At 40.4% G+C, this 20050-nt stretch overlaps 1 protein-coding gene across 1 annotated transcript in view; it reads left to right on the top strand.

Moving 5' to 3' along the window:
- Positions 1-20050, top strand: part of LOC147684409 (myosin-4-like) — a 44698-nt gene that overhangs the window by 10043 nt on the left and 14605 nt on the right. The window contains exons 2-28 of the mRNA XM_086940334.1: positions 118-336; positions 448-591; positions 5005-5161; positions 5248-5275; positions 5384-5504; positions 5595-5687; positions 5785-5848; positions 5953-6051; positions 6544-6647; positions 6787-6925; positions 11084-11202; positions 11328-11477; positions 11564-11734; positions 12173-12479; positions 12593-12672; positions 12832-12919; positions 13012-13129; positions 13437-13560; positions 13647-13783; positions 13875-14130; positions 14218-14460; positions 14546-14722; positions 16511-16656; positions 17124-17214; positions 17327-17716; positions 17797-17923; positions 18969-19087. Of these exons, the coding sequence (XP_086796460.1) occupies positions 133-336; positions 448-591; positions 5005-5161; positions 5248-5275; positions 5384-5504; positions 5595-5687; positions 5785-5848; positions 5953-6051; positions 6544-6647; positions 6787-6925; positions 11084-11202; positions 11328-11477; positions 11564-11734; positions 12173-12479; positions 12593-12672; positions 12832-12919; positions 13012-13129; positions 13437-13560; positions 13647-13783; positions 13875-14130; positions 14218-14460; positions 14546-14722; positions 16511-16656; positions 17124-17214; positions 17327-17716; positions 17797-17923; positions 18969-19087 (3996 nt within the window). The 5' untranslated portion in view covers positions 118-132. The remainder of the gene's footprint in view (positions 1-117; positions 337-447; positions 592-5004; positions 5162-5247; positions 5276-5383; positions 5505-5594; positions 5688-5784; positions 5849-5952; positions 6052-6543; positions 6648-6786; positions 6926-11083; positions 11203-11327; positions 11478-11563; positions 11735-12172; positions 12480-12592; positions 12673-12831; positions 12920-13011; positions 13130-13436; positions 13561-13646; positions 13784-13874; positions 14131-14217; positions 14461-14545; positions 14723-16510; positions 16657-17123; positions 17215-17326; positions 17717-17796; positions 17924-18968; positions 19088-20050) is intronic.

Raw genomic sequence — 20050 nt, 5'->3', positions numbered from 1 at the left:
TCCTACTTAAAGCCCTGGCCATTCATTTTTCCCATTCACCAAATTTAAAGATACGCAGGGGTATGTTTGCAGGAGTAAAATGTATTCTTTATAACCAACTTGTTTTTTTTACCCTAGTAACTGTCGGCAGTCATGTCGTCGGACTCAGAAATGGCGGTGTTTGGGGAGGCTGCGCAGTACTTGCGTAAGTCTGAAAAGGAAAGGTTGGAAGCCCAAAACAGGCCATTTGATGCCAAGAACACCTGCTTCGTAGATGACGAAAAAGAGCTCTTCGTCAAAGGAACCATCACGGCCCGAGAGGGTGGCAAAGTCACCGTGAAGACCGATGATGGAAGGGTAAAAATAATCTTATACCAACAACGGCGTACACAAGCCTAGCATCATCATACAGCCAGACATCTCTGCTCAACTCCAACTTTATCTTTGCCTGTCTTTCTTTCTTCCTAGACTGTAACAGTCAAAGACACCCAAGTCTACCCTCAGAATCCTCCCAAGTATGACAAGATTGAAGACATGGTCATAATGACCCATCTGAACGAAGCCTCCGTGCTGTTTAACCTCGCTGAGCGGTATGCAGCCTGGATGATCTATGTAAGTAAGAATAGAGAAGTTTGAGAGGTCAATAGACATATCCCAGAACACCCCCAAAGAATTTCCAGCCAATGAGCGCAGCCTGTGCTTTACCACCCGAAAAGCAAACCTATGAGCAGCGACTGTGTCTGAAATGTACACCTTTAATACTTTCACATTCTGACTTGAGGAGTGCCGAGGGGCCTTCTTGATTCAGTCCATTTAGCTCCACAAACTAAATGAAGCAGCCATTTGCTCGTCATAGGTTAAGGTTGAGTTTAACCAAAGGGGGTTTACACCCATTAAACAGTTTACATACATTAGCCTATTGAACAGTAGCAACACCCAACATAGCATTCAATTGCAGAGCACGTTGTTAGTATTTACAGAAGACATATAGGCAAAGGAAGCTTTATGTAAAAGAGTATGTATCATACATTCCATGAACCAAGCACAGAATATCACACTCTTACTCATGTACATGACTTCACTGGAGGGAACGTACCCACCATTAGTACCAGTAGCAAAAACTAAATTCAGAGAGTGGACCTCTAACCAATCCCAACCACCAACCACTAAGTCCCAATAGGCATGATGCCTGCACGAAGCAGAGGCTAAATACAGAGGGGCAGTTTTACAAGCCCCTTGCGCCACTTTTGCGTCACTTTTCCCATGTTAAAAGTGACGCAAAAGTGGGTCAAGGGGCTTGTAAATCCGCCCCAGAGAGTGGACCTCTGACCAATCCCAACCACCGAGTCCCAGAGGTATGATGCCTGCCCCAAGCAGAAGCTAAACACAGAGTGGACCTCTGACCAATCCCAACCACCAACCACCGAGTGCCAGAGGTATGATGTCTGCCCCAAGCAGGATCTAAATACAGAGAGGGGACCTCTGACCAATCCCAACCACCAACCACTGAGTCCCAGTAGGTATGATGTCTGCCCCAAGCAGGAGCTACATACAGAGAGTGGACCTCTGACCAATCCCAACCCCAACCACTGAGTCCCAGTAGGTATGATGTCTGCCCCAAGCAGGAGCTTAATACAGAGAGGGGACCTCTGACCAATCCCAACCACCAACCACTGAGTCCCAGGGGTATGATGTCTGCCCCAAGCAGAAGCTAAATACAGAGAGTGGACCTCTGACCAATCCCAACCACCAACCACTGATTCCCTGTAGGCATGATGCCTGCCTGAAACAGGAGCCTGTGCAAAATAATGGTCTGGTAATGATAAAAGAGCAGCATAATTGCAAAAATAAGCATTGATAACATCAACAGACCTGGCACTGGTCTAGTGCATACACACAAAGTTATACTATGCAGTCATCGGTTAATGCACTCATGCAAAAACACACACAGGTACGAGTACACACAGTCACACATGCACACACATACAAACACATACACATGCACACACAAACACATACACACACACACACACACATCCAGTTAAAGTGCAGATGCATAGCAAAGACATGCAGGTATCCACAAATCCCAAGACAGTGTGCATTCATATAGGCACACATATATTTATAACTACACAAATAAAGACACACATGTCTACATGTCAGCACTCGTGCAGGTATACTATCAAGTATTTATTTAAGCACTGTTTTAACAATGCGCCATTAGAAATGTCAGAGCAGACCTGGGCATGGGCTGTGAGGAAGAGATTGGCCTAATAACAGATTTTCATTGATGCCTGACTTTAACAGGGCCACCATCAGTAGAGCAGCTGCAATCACTAGTCTCCAACTTGTGCATCGCATCACAGAGATAAATGAAGGACTTGGAATGCATTGGATGACCTAGTAGGTGCTGGAAATTCTGCTCCTGTAGTTTGTGATATTTATTCATCAACGCTATCTCACCGCTTCACGAAGGCTGGGCCAGGGGTGTGGCGATGTCGTGAAATGCCCTATTCTTTGTCTGGGCGTGTTTGTGCTGGGGATGGGGAGATGAGATGTCTTCAGAGAAGGTACGTCTTCCCCTACTGATACTTACCCCTGCCTATGTGCAGAAAATATAAACAGACATTATACCTTAACTGACACTGTCTCACAAGCCAAACACAGAATGGCTATTCGTTGCACTCATACAAAATGTGACTGGCATTGCCTAGTAGATGAAGGGTTCAGGACCAGTCTCCAACTCTACACATACTGTCTTTTGGACTGAAGCAAAGTGAGAATGACACTCGGATAAACAAATGGCTGTAACAGACATGCCAAAAAGCCACTTTCTATAGTTCGTATCACTAAGGCTATGATGCGTTTATCGGTGAGTGTATAATACACTGCAGAAACAGACAAAGCTGTCCCTAGTCCACACCCAATGAGTAAATCAGTGCCCTACTTTACACTAACCAACACACATACAAATATTGATTATCTGGGAATGATATACTGATTGACACTATACAATAGCTTGTGCAAAGCTACAGTTTAACAACCCTACGAGAATGCAGCAAACATGGTAGGAGGAGAGAAAGCACTGAGAGGGCAAGCAGGTCAGTGGAAGCTTAAGAAGGCCAGACACAGCGGCGTCTCCTCCGTTAAGGCAGAGGAGCGCCACCCCACTGCTTTCTGAGCAGTGAATTAAGGAATAATAAAATGATAATAAAGCATGTTATTATCATTCAAGTTTTCCTTGCTATGCTCGGTATGCCGATTCAAGGGCAGGGCTGGGCCATCCTGATTGACACTGGGAGATTGGGAGGAGGAGTGGTGCGCACTGCTACAAGTGCGCTTGTCTGTTTGGCCGGCGGTCTTAGGCTGGCCAAACAGACATGCGCACTTAGGTTTCCCCAACCCAGCTGTATTCCGCAGCCGGGTGGAGAAAGAGCACAGACTCCCTGTGCCTGAGCGAGCATCAAACCAGCCCGCTCAGGCCAATCCTCATGCTGCTCTCATGCTAGGTGTAGCATCAGAGCAGTGTGTGGAGTGGGTGAGGAGCCTGTGATGTTTCCCAGGGACTACTGGGAGCAGGAGAGCAGAGATGCAAGGGGGCCGGCAGCATCAGGGAAGTCTTTTATTTATTTATGTTAACCACCACCCCTGCGTTCCCCTCCTGTGCTCCAACTGGGCTCCCTCCACCCGCTCGCCACTTTTTACTTGTATCAGCCACCACTGCCAGACATCCCTTTGTGCATCACCACTCTGTTCCACCAATTCTAGAGAGTAAACCTGTGCTCCCAAAGCACACCAGCAAACTCAGCCCACAATGGAAAGATCCTCATATCTGGGCAGTGATGGATGCCACGCTTAGGGTCTATCACAATACAAAAGATAACCTATTTCCACAACGCAGAGAAGCACCCAAAATAATTTACGTAGATTAAAACCAGTGGTTATAACAGCGTGGCAGTCATCACTTTGTAGTTATGATTCAGGACAGTTTTCCATTGAAAAGGCATTTTTTGAAAAGCTGATAGCTTTTAACCCCATAGACATATGTGCATCGAATTTGGCCATTGCATGCGTAGTCTGGTGAGTCCCTGCATGACAATTTTCATGCAGATCCTTGCAGGGGGAAAATTCTGCTTGCGCATAGTCAATAGTGCTTAACAGATTTACGTCAAACTTCACCTGAACCTACAACCCTACTCAGAAAGTGCTTCCTTTGATGTAGTATCATTCCCTTTCGTATTTTGGAGGTATAAGCCTGTAAAAATGGTGCAGAGCAGTCTCGAAAGTTTAACACTATTTTATTTCTATACTCTTTTAAGTCATGATTCAGTGATTTGAGCCCCTTGTCAATCACGTTTGGTATTTTTTCACATTAGCTGGTGAAGGTCTCTGGAGATATTTTTTTTGCCATTTTGAATACATAAGTCAAGTTTGATTCAGGACTTTTGAGCTCGGGGGGGGGGGGGGGGGGGGGGGGAATACACAGTAATGGGCAGACCCCAGTTGTGTGCTAAGGGGCACCCAGTGATGTGGAAAAACTCAAGTACCAGAAGGCAGTAGAATAAGATGCGAACAGAGTAAGTCGCAATTTTAAGAAGTGAATTTGATTTTCATTTTGGGAATAAATTGCGAACTGGATTCAGTTAATAATTGTTAAGACTTTAAAAAAATACAGAAAACGGGTGGCTCGGGGAGACGAAGAGAGACAGAGAGGGAGAGAACAAGGAAAGAGGAGGGATAGGGCACACAGGACTGGTGAGGTGGAGAGCCTGGCCGTGGGCCAAGCCCGCTGTACACTATTAAAGACCATGCACAGTGGGAGCCGGTGTTTGTAAAGTGTGTTATTAAAAAAAAAACTTACAATTCACTGACAAATTTGAAAATAGATGTATGCCTTAAATTATTTTGCTTTGGCCAGTCATATATTTTTACATTTGATTAAAATTCCTTTCTTTAATTTCATTATTTTGCTTTGGCCAGTCATATATTTTTACATTTAATTAAAATCCCTTTCTTTAATTTCAGACGTACTCTGGTCTTTTCTGTGCCACTGTGAACCCCTACAAGTGGTTGCCAGTGTACAATCCCGAGGTAGTGGCTGCTTACAGAGGCAAGAAGCGCCAGGAAGCCCCGCCTCACATCTTCTCCATCTCTGATAACGCCTATCAGTTCATGTTGACAGGTGATGGTTTACTTGATTTAACAGTTATAATTGTTACTCAAATGTAGCATTTCTTAACACAATCGTTTCTGACATTTCTTGAACAGATCGTGAAAATCAGTCTGTCCTGATCACGTAAGTAATACATCATTAGTAGAAAGTTGATGTGCTTAATTTACATCACCAGCTTTATGGGGCTGAAGCACTTAAAAGAATTGTTCTGAATTTCCTATTTCTCTACAGCGGAGAATCTGGTGCAGGAAAGACTGTGAACACCAAGCGTGTCATCCAGTACTTTGCAACAATTGCTGTTGGTGGTGGTGACAAGAAAAAAGAAGCCGCCGGCACAGGCAACAAGATGCAGGTTTGTTCCTCTGTTCAACTCATTTTAACACCACACACTATATGTATGTCAGAAAACTTAATTGATGGTGAAACCTTGGTTCTCTAATAGGGAACGCTGGAAGATCAAATCATCCAGGCTAACCCTCTGCTGGAAGCCTTTGGTAACGCCAAGACCGTGAGGAACGACAACTCATCCCGTTTTGTAAGACTTCCAATTTCTTCCAATTCACAGGTTTGAAAAACTATTTGCTGTCTCTTAATAAACACCTGATTTAATTTCCCCTCTATTTACTTTTTAGGGTAAATTTATCAGAATTCACTTTGGAACCACAGGAAAGCTGGCTTCTGCAGATATTGAAACATGTAAGACATACATATATCTACGTTTATATATACACGCAGACACATATCCCAAACGAAAAAGATATATATTTAGCAATTTGTCATCAATTATGTTTGCATTACAGACCTGCTGGAAAAGTCCCGAGTCACATTCCAGCTGTCAGCAGAAAGAAGCTACCACATCTTCTACCAGATCATGACCAATAAGAAGCCAGAGCTGGTTGGTTAGTATCTAACATGGTTCAAATCTCCCTTTATATGCACTCTATAGAAGTATGTGTTAAAAGATTATATTTTTGTAGCGTAAAAAAAACCAAAACATTGTGGCTCACTGAGTCCTGTTTGCTAGAATAACAGTCTCAGAGAGAAAAATGTGTAACTTAGTGAATGATTAATATGATTCAATCAAATTGTCTAGGAGGCAAAGTATTGCAGAATTGATATTAAATTGTAGTAAATAAAACATGTGGCCAGAAATCTAAATTCTGCATTGGTGGATTTCACTAACAAGATCAAAGTGTAAACGGATCATTTAGCACTTGCAGTCATCATTGATATATTTTCCATTTTTTTAATGGAAATGCAGCACACATTGATTACCTGCAAGAGTTTTTTTTATAAAAGTACAGCAAACAAACGGAATTCATAAATATGTAGGCGGTTGCCTAGTGTCTTACTGCATTATTTAATGCATTCTATTTTTTTGTCTACAACAGAAATGCTGCTCATCACCACGAACCCATATGACTACCCAACCGTCAGCCAGGGTGAGATTGCCGTGAAGAGCATTGATGACGAAGAAGAACTTCTGGCTACAGATGTAAGTGACAATGAACTGAGGCTTCCTCGCCTACTCACCCAAACCTGCTACAAGAAAGGGGTGTAAACGTTACCATACATGGTCATTCCATTAGGCAGAGTCTCTCATTCATAAAAGGATCCCCCTTATTTCATGACAGAGTGCCATCGATATCCTGGGGTTCAACCAAGATGAGAAGATCGCCATCTACAAGCTGACAGGAGCAGTCATGCACCACGGAAACATGAAGTTCAAGCAGAAACAGCGTGAGGAGCAGGCCGAGCCCGATGGCACAGAAGGTAGGGCATGCTATAACCCTCATCTTAGATAATAGCATCAGACTTTAAAATGCATTAATTTTAAGAGGATTAATCTCAATATTCAAAGTGAAACTGGCCTTACTGAAGAAAGGTCAATATTAGAGGGTTAAGGAGAAACAACTGCATACCTTAAGATCAGTGTGAGCTGCAGAAATACACACATTTTACCCTAGGCTGAAAGGGTATCCTGCTACAACATTGTTCAGTGTCACTCTCATCTGCTTGTTTCTTCCTCAATGGCTTTCCTTTTTCTTCTTGTATTTTCCTCCCTGTGGAGCATGGCCTCTTTGTGATCCTTTGGACTGGATGACGTGTATCCTGCAACTTCTCACATATAACGAGCTACCTTTTCCTTTTTCTTTCAACACCCCATGAAAGTGCATGTATTTACTAGATCTCTCCCTCTTGTGTTGCTTCATTCCTCCCAACCTCTTGCACTGTGATTCTCCTCACCCCGCCCAGATTGTAAAAGCACAAAAAGAAGAATATTTTTGCTGGGGTATAGCTGAATAGCAGACTTTAAGGAGTCTTTTTATTTAGTCTCCTGCATTCTACATATTGCATGAAAGCACTGAAGGACAGGCTTTTTCTAGCACCCAGTCAGCCGGTGTCTGAAGCAGAAGGTGTACTTAGCAGGACACATCTCCTGGAGGCCCCTAAATCTGCTCCCAGGGCCACTGCAGATGAGAAAATGGCTGACTCTTGTGGATAGTAAATTCGGCCTTGACAAGCGTTTCCCTTCACATTCTCAGGGGGCCAGATATACGACCCATTTTTGCATGTGCAAACTGGTTAGTGACTCCTTTGCGCATGCAAAAATTAATAGGGCCATGAATAAACCCTATTTACAGAGTCACAATGTATTTGCTACATAGGAATTGCAACTTGCAATTAGGAAGGGGCGTTCCAAGGGTGTCCCTTCCTATTTGCGACTCAATACCCTATGTAAGAATGTTTTGTGATTACAATTCCCTTCGCAAAACAATCACAATTTACCGTCCAAGAGGGTGGTAATGCACTTGCAAATGGGAAGGGGTCCCCAGGAGACCCCTTCCCCTTCGCAAATGCAGGGCAAAATATTTTTTAGGAGCAGGCAGATGTCCCAGGGACCACTAGCTATCCTTAAAAAAATGAAACAAAAACATTTCATTTGAAAAAAAAAAAGCATCCCGTTTTCCCTTAAGGAAAACGGGCAGCATTTAAAAAAAATTCCTAGTTTATTGAAAAGCAGTCCCAGGCACGGGTGTCTGCTGAGCCCAGCAGGCCACCATATATGGGAGGGCCAGCCATTCCTAATGGGGTCGCAAATTGAGAGTGCCTCATGAATATTGATGAGGCATTTAATTTGCGACCCCATTGGGAATCGCAAACAGTGCCTCTGACTCTATTGTACATGGCATTTAGCGACTCACAATTGAGCGCAATTTGCGAGTTGCTAAATGCCCCGGTGGTTCATCTGGCCCATAATTCCCTACTCTTTTTAAATGCTGTTCAAAGTTTCCTATGCGAAAAGTATTTGAAACATAAGCCTACCTTATTAAAACATCCAACCCACTCTGATTTGGAATGTAACAAGTGGGCCTATTAGTACATAGATTGATGAACATACCACCACCGCCTCTGCTGTATGCAGAAGAGGCTGTGTTCAAAGCATTAACACCTAATGCTTTACATTCGTTGGTCGACGAATCTGTGGAATTCATGTCAAGTTTAGATCTCTTGATGAATTTTGGAAAGTCACAGATTTTGGTCTGTGGCTACAAACGAAAAAGTATTTCAGCCATCATTCATGGTTCCAGCCAATCAATTTTTGTTAATAATTTTTCATATTTAGGCATTTGTTCTGATTCATCAGAGTCATGGGCTACTCACGTCACCATCACCTGGCTAAAGTCCACCAGACACATATGCAAGTAATTAAGGGCCTGATTACGAGTTTGGAAGTCTTGGAGTGGGCCGACACGCCAGCGCCCCGCTCCAAGACTCCAAACCACTAGTCAGTCCACCCGCCGGATTAAGAGTTGTTATCATGGCAGGCGGTCCTGCAGCGATGCCTTTCTATGGCTCATAGGAGAGCCTTAGAAAGGCACCGCCATAGGAGCGCCACAGCCCGTTCCTGCACAGTATAAATGCATAATGTTGTGCATTTCTCTCCTTGCACGAACAGGGGGTGAAAAAATACATGAGGACACAACATGTTCCCGCCTGCATGCACCCCGAGTGCACAGAGAAAACAGGGGGCCCTGTAGGGCCCCAATAGATTTCTCACCACACCACCCCAGCGGGATTAGGATTCCCCGACGGTTGCAGCGGTCCTGTGGTGGTCCCAAAGCCGTAGTTGTAATATGACGGTTGGAACGCCAATCTGGCAGTCCAGGGATGGCCACCACGGGTTCAGCAGTCCGATGGACCGCCAAACTCGTAATTCGGCACTAAGTATACCACGCCTTTCTGGGCATACGGGCCTAATCCCAAATTGTGAGTTCTATAAATGACAGTGAGTTCCAACGGTAGCCCATGGCACTGGGGTGTGGAGATTTGCAAACTGTACCAATTTATTGATAGAGGAGAACCATTTTTGTAAGAAAGTGTTATATATCCTCTTCAGATATTGGCCATGGGGAATTAGGTCTCAGCTACATGGAAGATCACATTAAATTGGCACCTTTGGCTTTGTGGTTTCAGTATAGAGTAATCCAGAGAAAACCCTTAATCAAATCATCCAAAAAAACTGCCTAAGCCTAGAAAAAGCTTCTGGTATTCTTTGATTGGTTGATGTATCAGAACATTTGAGTAGAATAGGCTTTTCCCATCTATTTGAAAATCCGTCTTTAATACTTGCACAAGATAATAAGGCAGTGAAAGCATGGTATATAGTGAGTAATAACCTCAGGAGGAAAAAGGCTGAAATCATGAAACCAGCTTTGAAAGAATGAATTTCCCTGACAGTGGACATGGAAATGGCTTTTAACAGTGTTTGGTGCTTGGTAGATGGGATAGGTCATTACTGTTTATATTCCGGTCAGGGACGATTGTTTATCTACTTTGTTTTCCTTTTGGCTATCAACATTCTCTCTCGTCTCAAATTTGTCAATGTGATGTGGTAGGCACTAAATTCCTCCTACGTTTAATTTGTTTCACAATTCTATGTAGTCTTTATTAAAAAGTTTTTATATTTAAAACAATTTAATTATGTACAATGCAGAGCAACCTGTCACCTTGTCCAATTATTAAGTAATGCAGAGATTTGTTTTAGAGATAATATTTATATTAAATCTGCAGTTTTTTGGGGGAAAAGTATGCTATGGTAATTGTATAGTTTTTATATTTTTAATCTTTAATTAATTTCATTCTCTGAAATTCAAATGAATTGACTTTTAACTATATATTTACTTCTATGTGTGTGTTTAACATGCAAATAAAGTTTGATTGCCTGACTCACTAAACATACCCACCCAATGAAAATGTCATATTAAAAGTGCGAAAAGGCTCCTATAGATGATTTAATTAAGAAAATATACACTTAACCAGTCTAATAATACCGATGCAGTTACTATACAGACAGGGCCACAGACACATTAATGTCACTGGGCCCGATTCACAGAATGAATTTAAGACTCAATCCTAATCTTACTACCATTTTGGTATTCACAAAATGCACTTGCTACTTTTGGCATTCACAGAATGAATTTACCACTTTTGGTATTCACAGAAGTTAGGATTTTGTCTTAAGTCAGTCTTAAGTCTGTTTTAAGTTTTTCTTAAGACAAACTTAAGACAAAATCCTAACTTCTGTGAATACCAAAAGTAGCAAGTTTATTCTGTGAATGCCAAAAGTAGTAGGTGCATACTGTGAATACCAAAATAGTAGTACGTTTAGGATTGAGTCTTAAGTTCATTCTGTGAATCGGGCCCACAGAATCCTATTGACTATAAGCGAGCAGGAATGTACCGAAAGTGAAGAACCAAATAAAAAAAAAAATTTAAGTGGAATGGGCGATAACATGTGTAGCTGAAAATCATATAAATTATTATGTGAAACGGTTTAAAAGGTCAACATAAAAAAGTAGCAGAAGTGACATAGAAAATTTGAAATATACAGAGCAGAAATATAATACTCATCTGTTCTACCTTTAGTTGCTGACAAAATTGCTTACCTGATGGGTTTGAATTCAGCGGATTTGCTCAAAGCACTGTGCTACCCAAGAGTCAAGGTCGGCAATGAATTTGTCACCAAGGGGCAGACGGTTAATCAGGTAAATATGTTTTTTTTGCATGTGTTTATCAAGAAAAACGATTGCTTTTTATGAGGAAAAATATCAGCAAAAATGTTATTGAGTACATTGTTTCAAGGTCTAATAGGTAATCTTTCCTCCATCAGGTCTATAACTCCATTGGCGCACTCTCTAAGTCTGTCTATGAGAAGCTCTTCTTGTGGATGGTGATCCGTATCAACCAGCAGCTAGACACCAAGCAAGCCAGGCAGTACTTCATTGGAGTCCTGGATATTGCAGGCTTTGAGATTTTTGATGTGAGTTTAACATATTTAGCTGTAGAAGCATTTTGATACTATAATCATAATGAATATCTACTCACTGAATGACTGTTCTGGTTTAGTTCAACACCTTGGAACAGCTCTGTATCAACTTCACCAATGAAAAACTGCAACAGTTCTTCAACCACCACATGTTTGTCTTGGAACAAGAGGAATACAAGAAGGAAGGCATTGACTGGGAGTTCATTGACTTTGGTATGGATCTCGCTGCCTGCATAGAACTTATTGAGAAGGTGGGTCATATTTATTTATTTATTTTGAAGGTTTTATAAAGCGCGAACAAGATCCTTGCGGATATCAGAGCGCTTTCCAGTGATCAGAGTTGAATTATACATAAAGAATAGCATGACACATTATACAGGTAATAATATGAAGGATAGAACAAGCATGGAATAATAGTACGAATGCACAGTAAAAGTCGTGGAGTACAGAAGCATGGGATAACAGTACAAAAAAGCACAGGAACAGTCGTAGAGAGCATAACATGAGTATCTCGATTGATTAAAGTCCAGGGCAGGATAACGTGCCTAGGAAGATTAGATGGACCCTTAAGAAGGTAGTAAGGGTACTATTGTTCTTCAGATTTGCTTAGTGAATTTGCTTATTGTGAATAATGTTTTAGTAAGGTTACAAATATGTAAGTGCTCACCCATAACATCTATTCTTTTCAGCCCATGGGAATTTTCTCCATCCTTGAAGAGGAGTGCATGTTCCCCAAGTCTACAGACACTTCCTTTAAGAACAAGCTGTACGACCAGCATCTGGGCAAGTGCAAGAACTTTGAGAAACCCAAGCCAGGCAAAGGAAAGGCTGAAGCTCACTTCTCTCTGGTGCATTATGCTGGTACTGTGGATTACAACATCACTGGCTGGCTGGAGAAGAACAAGGATCCATTGAATGAATCTGTCATCCAGCTGTACCAAAAGTCATCCCTTAAAGTTCTGTCCATGCTTTACAGCGCTACTGCAGCAGAAATCGGTAAATGTCATGCTATATTGTATGCAAATAGTACAAAATGCAACAAGAATAAAACAAAGTCATCTTGACAGAATTCCTGATGCATGTAATATTTTGTTACTTTCAAATATTAGAAGCTGCAGCTGCTGCTGGTGGAAAAGGAGGAAAGAAGAAGAAGGGCGGGTCCTTCCAGACAGTGTCTGCTTTGTTCAGGGTAAGTGTAACAGATAACTGTAGGCCACTGTGGTACAATTAGTCCTGTGACACAATATATCAGACAATACTGCTCAAGAGGTGTTTGTTTTACCCGATATTTCACAAGTGGGCTTCTATGCGTTTAGTGTATTAAACACTTGTATTTCCCCTGTTACAGGAAAACTTGGGCAAGCTGATGACTAACCTGAGGAGCACTCATCCCCACTTTGTGCGTTGCCTGATTCCCAATGAGACAAAGACTCCAGGTAGAGTGTCATTTTGATGATTACCCATTCATACAGTATTGGAGTATCACTGTGTTGCGTGAACTGATATGGTCTCGACTCTCTGTCTGTAGGTGTAATGGACAATCATCTGCTGATCCATCAGTTGAGATGTAATGGTGTGTTAGAAGGCATCAGAATTTGTAGAAAGGGATTTCCAAGCAGGATCCTCTATGGTGACTTTAAGCAGAGGTAAAAAGATTGCAAGTAACACCTGTGTGAAATATAGTTGAATATACCCTGTCTTATAGATAAAACATGATTTTACACTAAAGCTGCAAAAAAAGCAAGGTTTCACTGGTTGTGAATTTTTTAACTTTCATAATATTCTTTAGATTGTAAATCATGTATTAACGTTATCCCTATACATCAGTTATATAAAATTGTAGTATAACACAATAGCATTAATCCCAGAACTATGTTAAGTAAAACAATGTAGCAACACATTTTTCATTTGTGAACTGACCGTAAAGCTAAGTTTAATCATAATTTATTTAAGGTACAAAGTGCTAAATGCAAGTGCTATCCCTGATGGTGCCTTCATTGACAGCAAGAAGGCTAGTGAGAAACTTTTAGGTTCCATTGATGTTGACCATACTCAGTACAAGTTTGGCCACACAAAGGTAGGAAATTATATATATATTTAATTATTAAAATAAGGAACATTAAGAACGCCAGTAAGTGTTTATCGTCCACTTCTTCATTGAAGGTGTTTTTCAAAGCCGGCCTCCTTGGTACCCTAGAAGAGATGAGAGATGAAAAGCTAGCAGAGCTTATCACCCGAACCCAGGCTGCCTGCAGGGGATTCCTCATGAGAGTAGAATTCAGGAAGATGATGGAAAGAAGGTATTTATTAAAATGCACAGTTCACTAAAATCTATAACAATGACTCAAACTGAACCTTTCATAATATATTTGTTGTTTTTACCCCGAACAGAGAATCCATTATGACCATCCAGTACAATATCAGATCATTCATGAATGTTAAAACCTGGCCATGGATGAAGCTTTACTTTAAGATAAAGCCACTTCTGCAGAGCGCTGAGACAGAAAAGGAAATGGCAAACATGAAAGAAGAGTTTGAAAAGACAAAGGAAGCTCTTGTCAAATCTGAAGCAAGAAAGAAGGAACTGGAGGAGAAAATGGTAGTCCTTCTTCAGGAGAAGAATGATCTTGCATTACAGGTTCAAGCGGTAGGTGACAGTTCATAAGTCAAAGACAACTAACTATACTTTTACAAAACAAATATTAAACACATTCTGTATTCAATATTCTATTAGGAAAGTGAAAACATGGCAGATGCAGAAGAAAGATGCGAAGGTCTCATTAAAAATAAGATCCAAATGGAAGCTAAAGTGAAAGAGCTGACAGAAAGACTTGAAGATGAGGAGGAAAGTAATGCAGAGTTGACAGCAAAAAAGAGGAAACTGGAGGATGAATGCTCTGAGCTCAAGAAAGATATTGATGACCTTGAGCTAACTCTTGCCAAAGTAGAGAAGGAAAAGCATGCCACAGAAAATAAGGTAAATGTAGACAGATTGTTTAGATTAACAAAAATATAGAAAGTAACTGCATCCTAAATTATTTGTATTCATCTGAATATTTTAGGTGAAGAACCTCACAGAGGAAATGGCTGTACTTGATGAAAACATTGCAAAAGTTTCAAAAGAGAAGAAATCTCTCCAGGAGGCCCATCAGCAAACCCTGGATGACCTACAGGCAGAGGAAGATAAAGTCAGCACTCTGACCAAAGCCAAAACCAAGCTTGAACAGCAAGTGGATGATGTAAGTATACATTTAAAAGGAAAGTGTTTCAAAGAGCATGAAAGGAGACCTTAGGTTGACGTTTCACATTATTTTATGGCAAACAGTCCTTTCCAAAGACTTTCTCTAATACTATTTACCACTATTTGCAATACAATTCTGTCACATTGTTACATGTACTACCTTAAGTTACATAAAAGACACATCATTCTACAAATGCTTTTATACCACTTGAGCAACATTGAGAGAGTCTATTTGTGCAGCAGCCCACATATTATTTCAGGGAGAAATAGCTAAGCGCAAAACAACTGATTTTATGACATTGTGTGTTAGAGTAAAATATAGTTAAAACTCTTACATATGGATTCCAATTATAGGCAGCCAAAAGAAGCAGCTGTAGTTTTTCCGTGTTGTCCTTTGGTACTCCTGCTACTGTCCTTGCTACTCCTAGTCTCACTGGCCATGAAAGGAGCAGCATGAAATGAAGGCAAAGAAGGCTCTATGAGACTTCAATTCTGTGATCTTTCCACACCTACTCAATGGAGGCGCTGAGGAGCATTGTATTGAAAAGTGGGTAAATCCTTGATGGCATAGAGGATCAAATAGTGTGTGAAACCTGTACATATTGCTGAAAATGTGGTGAACAGAAGACCATGTGCTCACACAAGGTTGAATTGGTTAAAAAAACTGTAAGGTACTAAAAGACAGATTTCTCCCAGAGTGGGCTCCTCTTTCGAGGTTGAAAGAGCATCTGACTTAGTACTAACTGATAAGAAACAATTGTCTGTTAGTATGGTATATAGCAGGACCCATACAACTCTGTACACAAGAAGGTTCTGCTGTGTTGTCAAACAGATTCAGTGAGAAGTATTCAATTATTTATTTGGTCATGAGAATGAATCAAAAGTAATCCTTTACAAGCCTAATAAATAAAGTATGTATTAAACAGACTTTGCATTAATTATTGATATATAATGAAAATAAAACACCTTTCTCTGTAGTTAGGTAAAAATATCTTTCAGTTGTACAATACCTCTGGGTAACTTATTACCACCTAATGTCATGCTCCAGTATGAAATAACTCCATATGAGCAAAGTATTATTGAATCCATGACAGGCAGAGTAAGTCTGACACCAGGGTAACCTGAAGCCATTATTTCAATTTACCATTACATATGATGCAGTCTAATTTTGGCCTACGCTATGCTCAAAACCTCAACAATGAATATTTGAGACAAAAACGAACATGTTTACAGCGTTTTAGCTAAATCATTTGTGTTCATACTTACACACATGCACACACTCGCCCACATAGAAACAAACCTCTACCACTTTCCACAAATCTAACAAATAGTTTCTTTCATTTTATGTGATTTAGCAATGCCTTAAAATCTCCTGGGTGAAACATTTTAACCAATAATAGTCTATTTCTGACATGGTTCGTATCATTATGGATCCTGCCATCACATAAAAGAGCTAAACTTATCACATTCACACAATAATACGCCTGCTCAATCAGTGTACCTGGGATTACTTCATTCCAGATAAGTCTGATACCACAGATATTTATAAGCAGATGTTAAAAACTGGAGCGCAAAACATTGGATTAAGCAAACTCTTTCTGTAAGCACCGATGAAGATGAAAACAAGTAAATTTTTCAAAAGCACGTCTGCCAAAATAGTACACAATGTACTTTTGGTAATATAGCAGTATGCCATCACTTTGTCAATAATGACCGTATTGATGTTCATAAAAAACTGAACCCTGTTCATCATCATGGCATTTAAGATATTAAATTAAATACTCAGCTTGAAGGATCTTTGGAACAAGAGAAGAAACTTCGCATGGACCTTGAGAGGGCCAAGAGGAAGCTTGAAGGTGATCTGAAGCTGTCCCAGGAAACTGTGATGGATCTTGAGAATGATAAACAGCAAAGCGATGAAAAACTGAAGAAGTAAGTACATGTAAGGGGGATATAAAGCTATATAGTTACAATGTTTCAATTCAAATGCAGGAAATTTGCAAGGCTGGGGATTAGAACAAGAATGAACTACATAATTTCCATAGCTTCTAAATAACATTTGTGGTAAATTCCTTTACTGCAAAATGCTTATTTCAAAGATAGACACCACTGTCAAAGGGTAGTAACATTGTGAAGATTGATATTGACAACGATTTCTGTTTTTCCTTTTCTCTGTCTTCAACCTTTTCTCGCATAAAATTATTTTTTATTAGAATTTGTTATTTATAAAGAAAATCAGGCACATTTGATTTATGTATGAATTTGTCTATTGTAACTTTTTATTGTGTGATTCGTATTAAAGTTTTAATACGGATAAACTAGCAACTCTGAAGCAGGTCAGCATAACATGCAGATAAGAACCTTAAATATACTAACATGCATTTTTTTGTGAAATTCAGGAAAGACTTTGAATTAAGCCAAGTTCAGAGCAAGATTGAAGATGAACAATCTCTGGCAGCCCAGCTGCAGAAAAAAATCAAAGAACTCCAGGTACTGACTTTAATGTATCAATTATCAGCTTAGTTAGTGAAGTTAGTATAGCAGAAGTGGGGAATGTTATCATTAGAATGTCATTCTCAGAATGTGATATTTCATTCATCAGGCGCGCATTGAAGAGCTGGAGGAGGAAATTGAAGCTGAGCGTGCAGCTCGAGCAAAGGTTGAGAAACAAAGGGCTGATCTCTCCAGGGAACTTGAAGAAATCAGTGAAAGACTGGAAGAAGCTGGTGGAGCAACTTCAGCCCAGATTGAAATGAACAAGAAACGTGAAGCAGAGTTCCAGAAACTGAGACGAGACCTGGAAGAGTCCACTCTACAGCATGAAGCTACTGCTGCTGCCCTTCGTAAGAAGCATGCAGACAGTGTTGCAGAACTTGGGGAACAGATCGACAATCTGCAGCGGGTCAAGCAAAAGCTGGAGAAAGAAAAGAGTGAATACAAAATGGAAATAGATGACCTTGCCAGCAACATGGAGAATGTTTCCAAATCCAAGGTAAGCCAATGACAAGCAATCTTCTAATCAGTAAATACTGTTCTCTAAAGACTTCTAATTCAATTCCTCTTATTCTCAAGGCAAACCTGGAGAAGGTGAGCCGTGTACTTGAGGATCAGCTCAGCGAGATTAAGGCCAAAAATGATGAGCATCAGCGTCTTATTAATGACCTGAGTACACAGAAGGCACGCTTTCAGACAGAAAACGGTAGGATTTTCAGTTATAACTTGCGTAGGAGATTCCAGTTTGTTCAAGTACAGCACACACATGTTCATATTTACACCAAGATTGTACTTACTAAGAACAATTCAGAGCTGTGCAGAGTCACTTTGTTTAGAGTAAAAACCCTGTCTGTAACCACAAGTGACACTAAAGACTAGCCACTGGATCACAGTCAAGTAAAGAATTGTCTTACTAGCATCAAATAAGGGACACATGCCCGACCTTTGTATGAGGTTCCATATATAAACCAAAATGTGCCACTCTACTAGCAATCAACATTAGTCTCATCAGAAAATGGCCACAAGAGCATGTACACTCTTAAGGTGCAGTTTTTGAATTAATACTGAAATTAATCTAAAATCCTGAAGAGTCCCAATAGGTTTCTAATATTCTTTGCACAAGACATGCAAGGTTGACACCCCCCAAGTACCTCACAATGCCAGGAGATGATTTGGTCCGCATAATGCACAGTGTAAATAATACCTTAATTAATTAATCACCAGTTAAGTGGCATGCACCTACTACAGATTTACACATGAGTAATTCATACATATTAATGGGTATAGTACCAGAATATCAAGGCATAACTATTGTCTTAGAAAAGTAGTGCATTCTACATATTATCTGCAAAAATAGCACCACACTGGAGGTAATAATAGTAACTCAACAGAGCAATACTTTTAAAAATGTTTTTTATAAGCCAGACAATATTTTTGCTTTTAGTAGTATGACCTACAAGGTATCATTGTTCTATTTCAAGAATGAGAGAATGTAATGGGCTAAGGCGTGAAATTCAGGTATGTGTAACAGTACTGAAGCTAATTGGGCAAACGTTGATATTCTGTCACACTACATATTTCCTATCTAAAGGTCTCTCAAACATATATATACAAACATGTATATACAGATATACATTAATTTACAGTTTATACTCTGAAGTGATTAAAAAAATAAAGAATTGCGCAAAAATCTGTCAAATATTCAAATGCACCATAAAGTTACTTACATGGTTAACTCATTTTGATAAAAGGTGAACTCTCTCGCCAAGTGGAAGAAAAAGAATCTTTGGTCTCTCAGCTCACAAGAGGCAAGCAAGCCTTTACTCAGCAGACAGAAGAACTGAAGAGACAGCTGGAAGAAGAGACAAAGGTATCTTTCTTTCCGACTTTATCATTAACTGTGTTCCATGGAAATATTACTGCTATAGTTAACATCTTACACATCACAAAAACATCCACTTAGGCACAATTGGGCATAACTGTCAAAAACAGCACAGCACATCCTTACAAATCTTCCATTCTGGCAGGGTGCTTCTATAGGAAACCTAAAAACAGAGAGCAGCAGACACTCTTAGATTAATCTTAAACCTACAACCTTTGGAGCATTCCACAAGTGTAAAAGCAAATATTTGATCTTGAACTGCTGTCTATAGGTCTGAGATAGGATATACGTACAATATGCTAATATTTAAAAACGGTGCATCACTCTCCCTTCATCCTCAAACCTGAGTTCCAGGTTAGAGTTGGTTCATCAATTTCCAAGCTCCCAGATTGACTGGTGCGTCATTCAAAACAGCTGAAAACATATGCAGCACACAATTGTAACCGGTCATTTTCACAATAACAATCCAGGAAGAATATTTAATGTTCGAATAGTGAAATCCCTTTCCTTCAGATGTGCCAGAAGAAGAGCAGCCCAAATTGAACGCTAGGGATGGACAACTACTACTTGTGGAGTAGGTTTGCATATCTGGGTGTCTGTGGTCTTGTCAGAAAGAGAGCAGCGTTACCCTGTAAGTCTTAGAGGATGCCATAGATTACAAAATCACATTTGTTCCACAGAATCGATGCTTAAGTCCAGGATCACAACAGAGCTAAGCGTGGTGTTGAGGCTCATTTGCAGTTCAGTGTGGGTAAGCTTTCTGATATCCTTGTACATGGAAACAGGATAGCGACCATTGATACACAAACAAGGGTTCCCTAGGAATTTTCTTGAAACACCTCACTGTGGATTACTATTTGAGGTTCTGCACAATCACAAGTGTAGGAGGCCCGCCGTAAATCAGCAGATCTCCTGCATTGCAAAACATGTAGTTTCCCAACCTCATTTAGA

The sequence above is a fragment of the Lissotriton vulgaris genome, chromosome 10 (genome assembly GCF_964263255.1).
Source record: "Lissotriton vulgaris chromosome 10, aLisVul1.2, whole genome shotgun sequence".
Classification (NCBI taxonomy): Eukaryota; Metazoa; Chordata; class Amphibia; order Caudata; family Salamandridae; genus Lissotriton; species Lissotriton vulgaris.
This window is presented reverse-complemented; position numbering and strand designations above follow the sequence as displayed.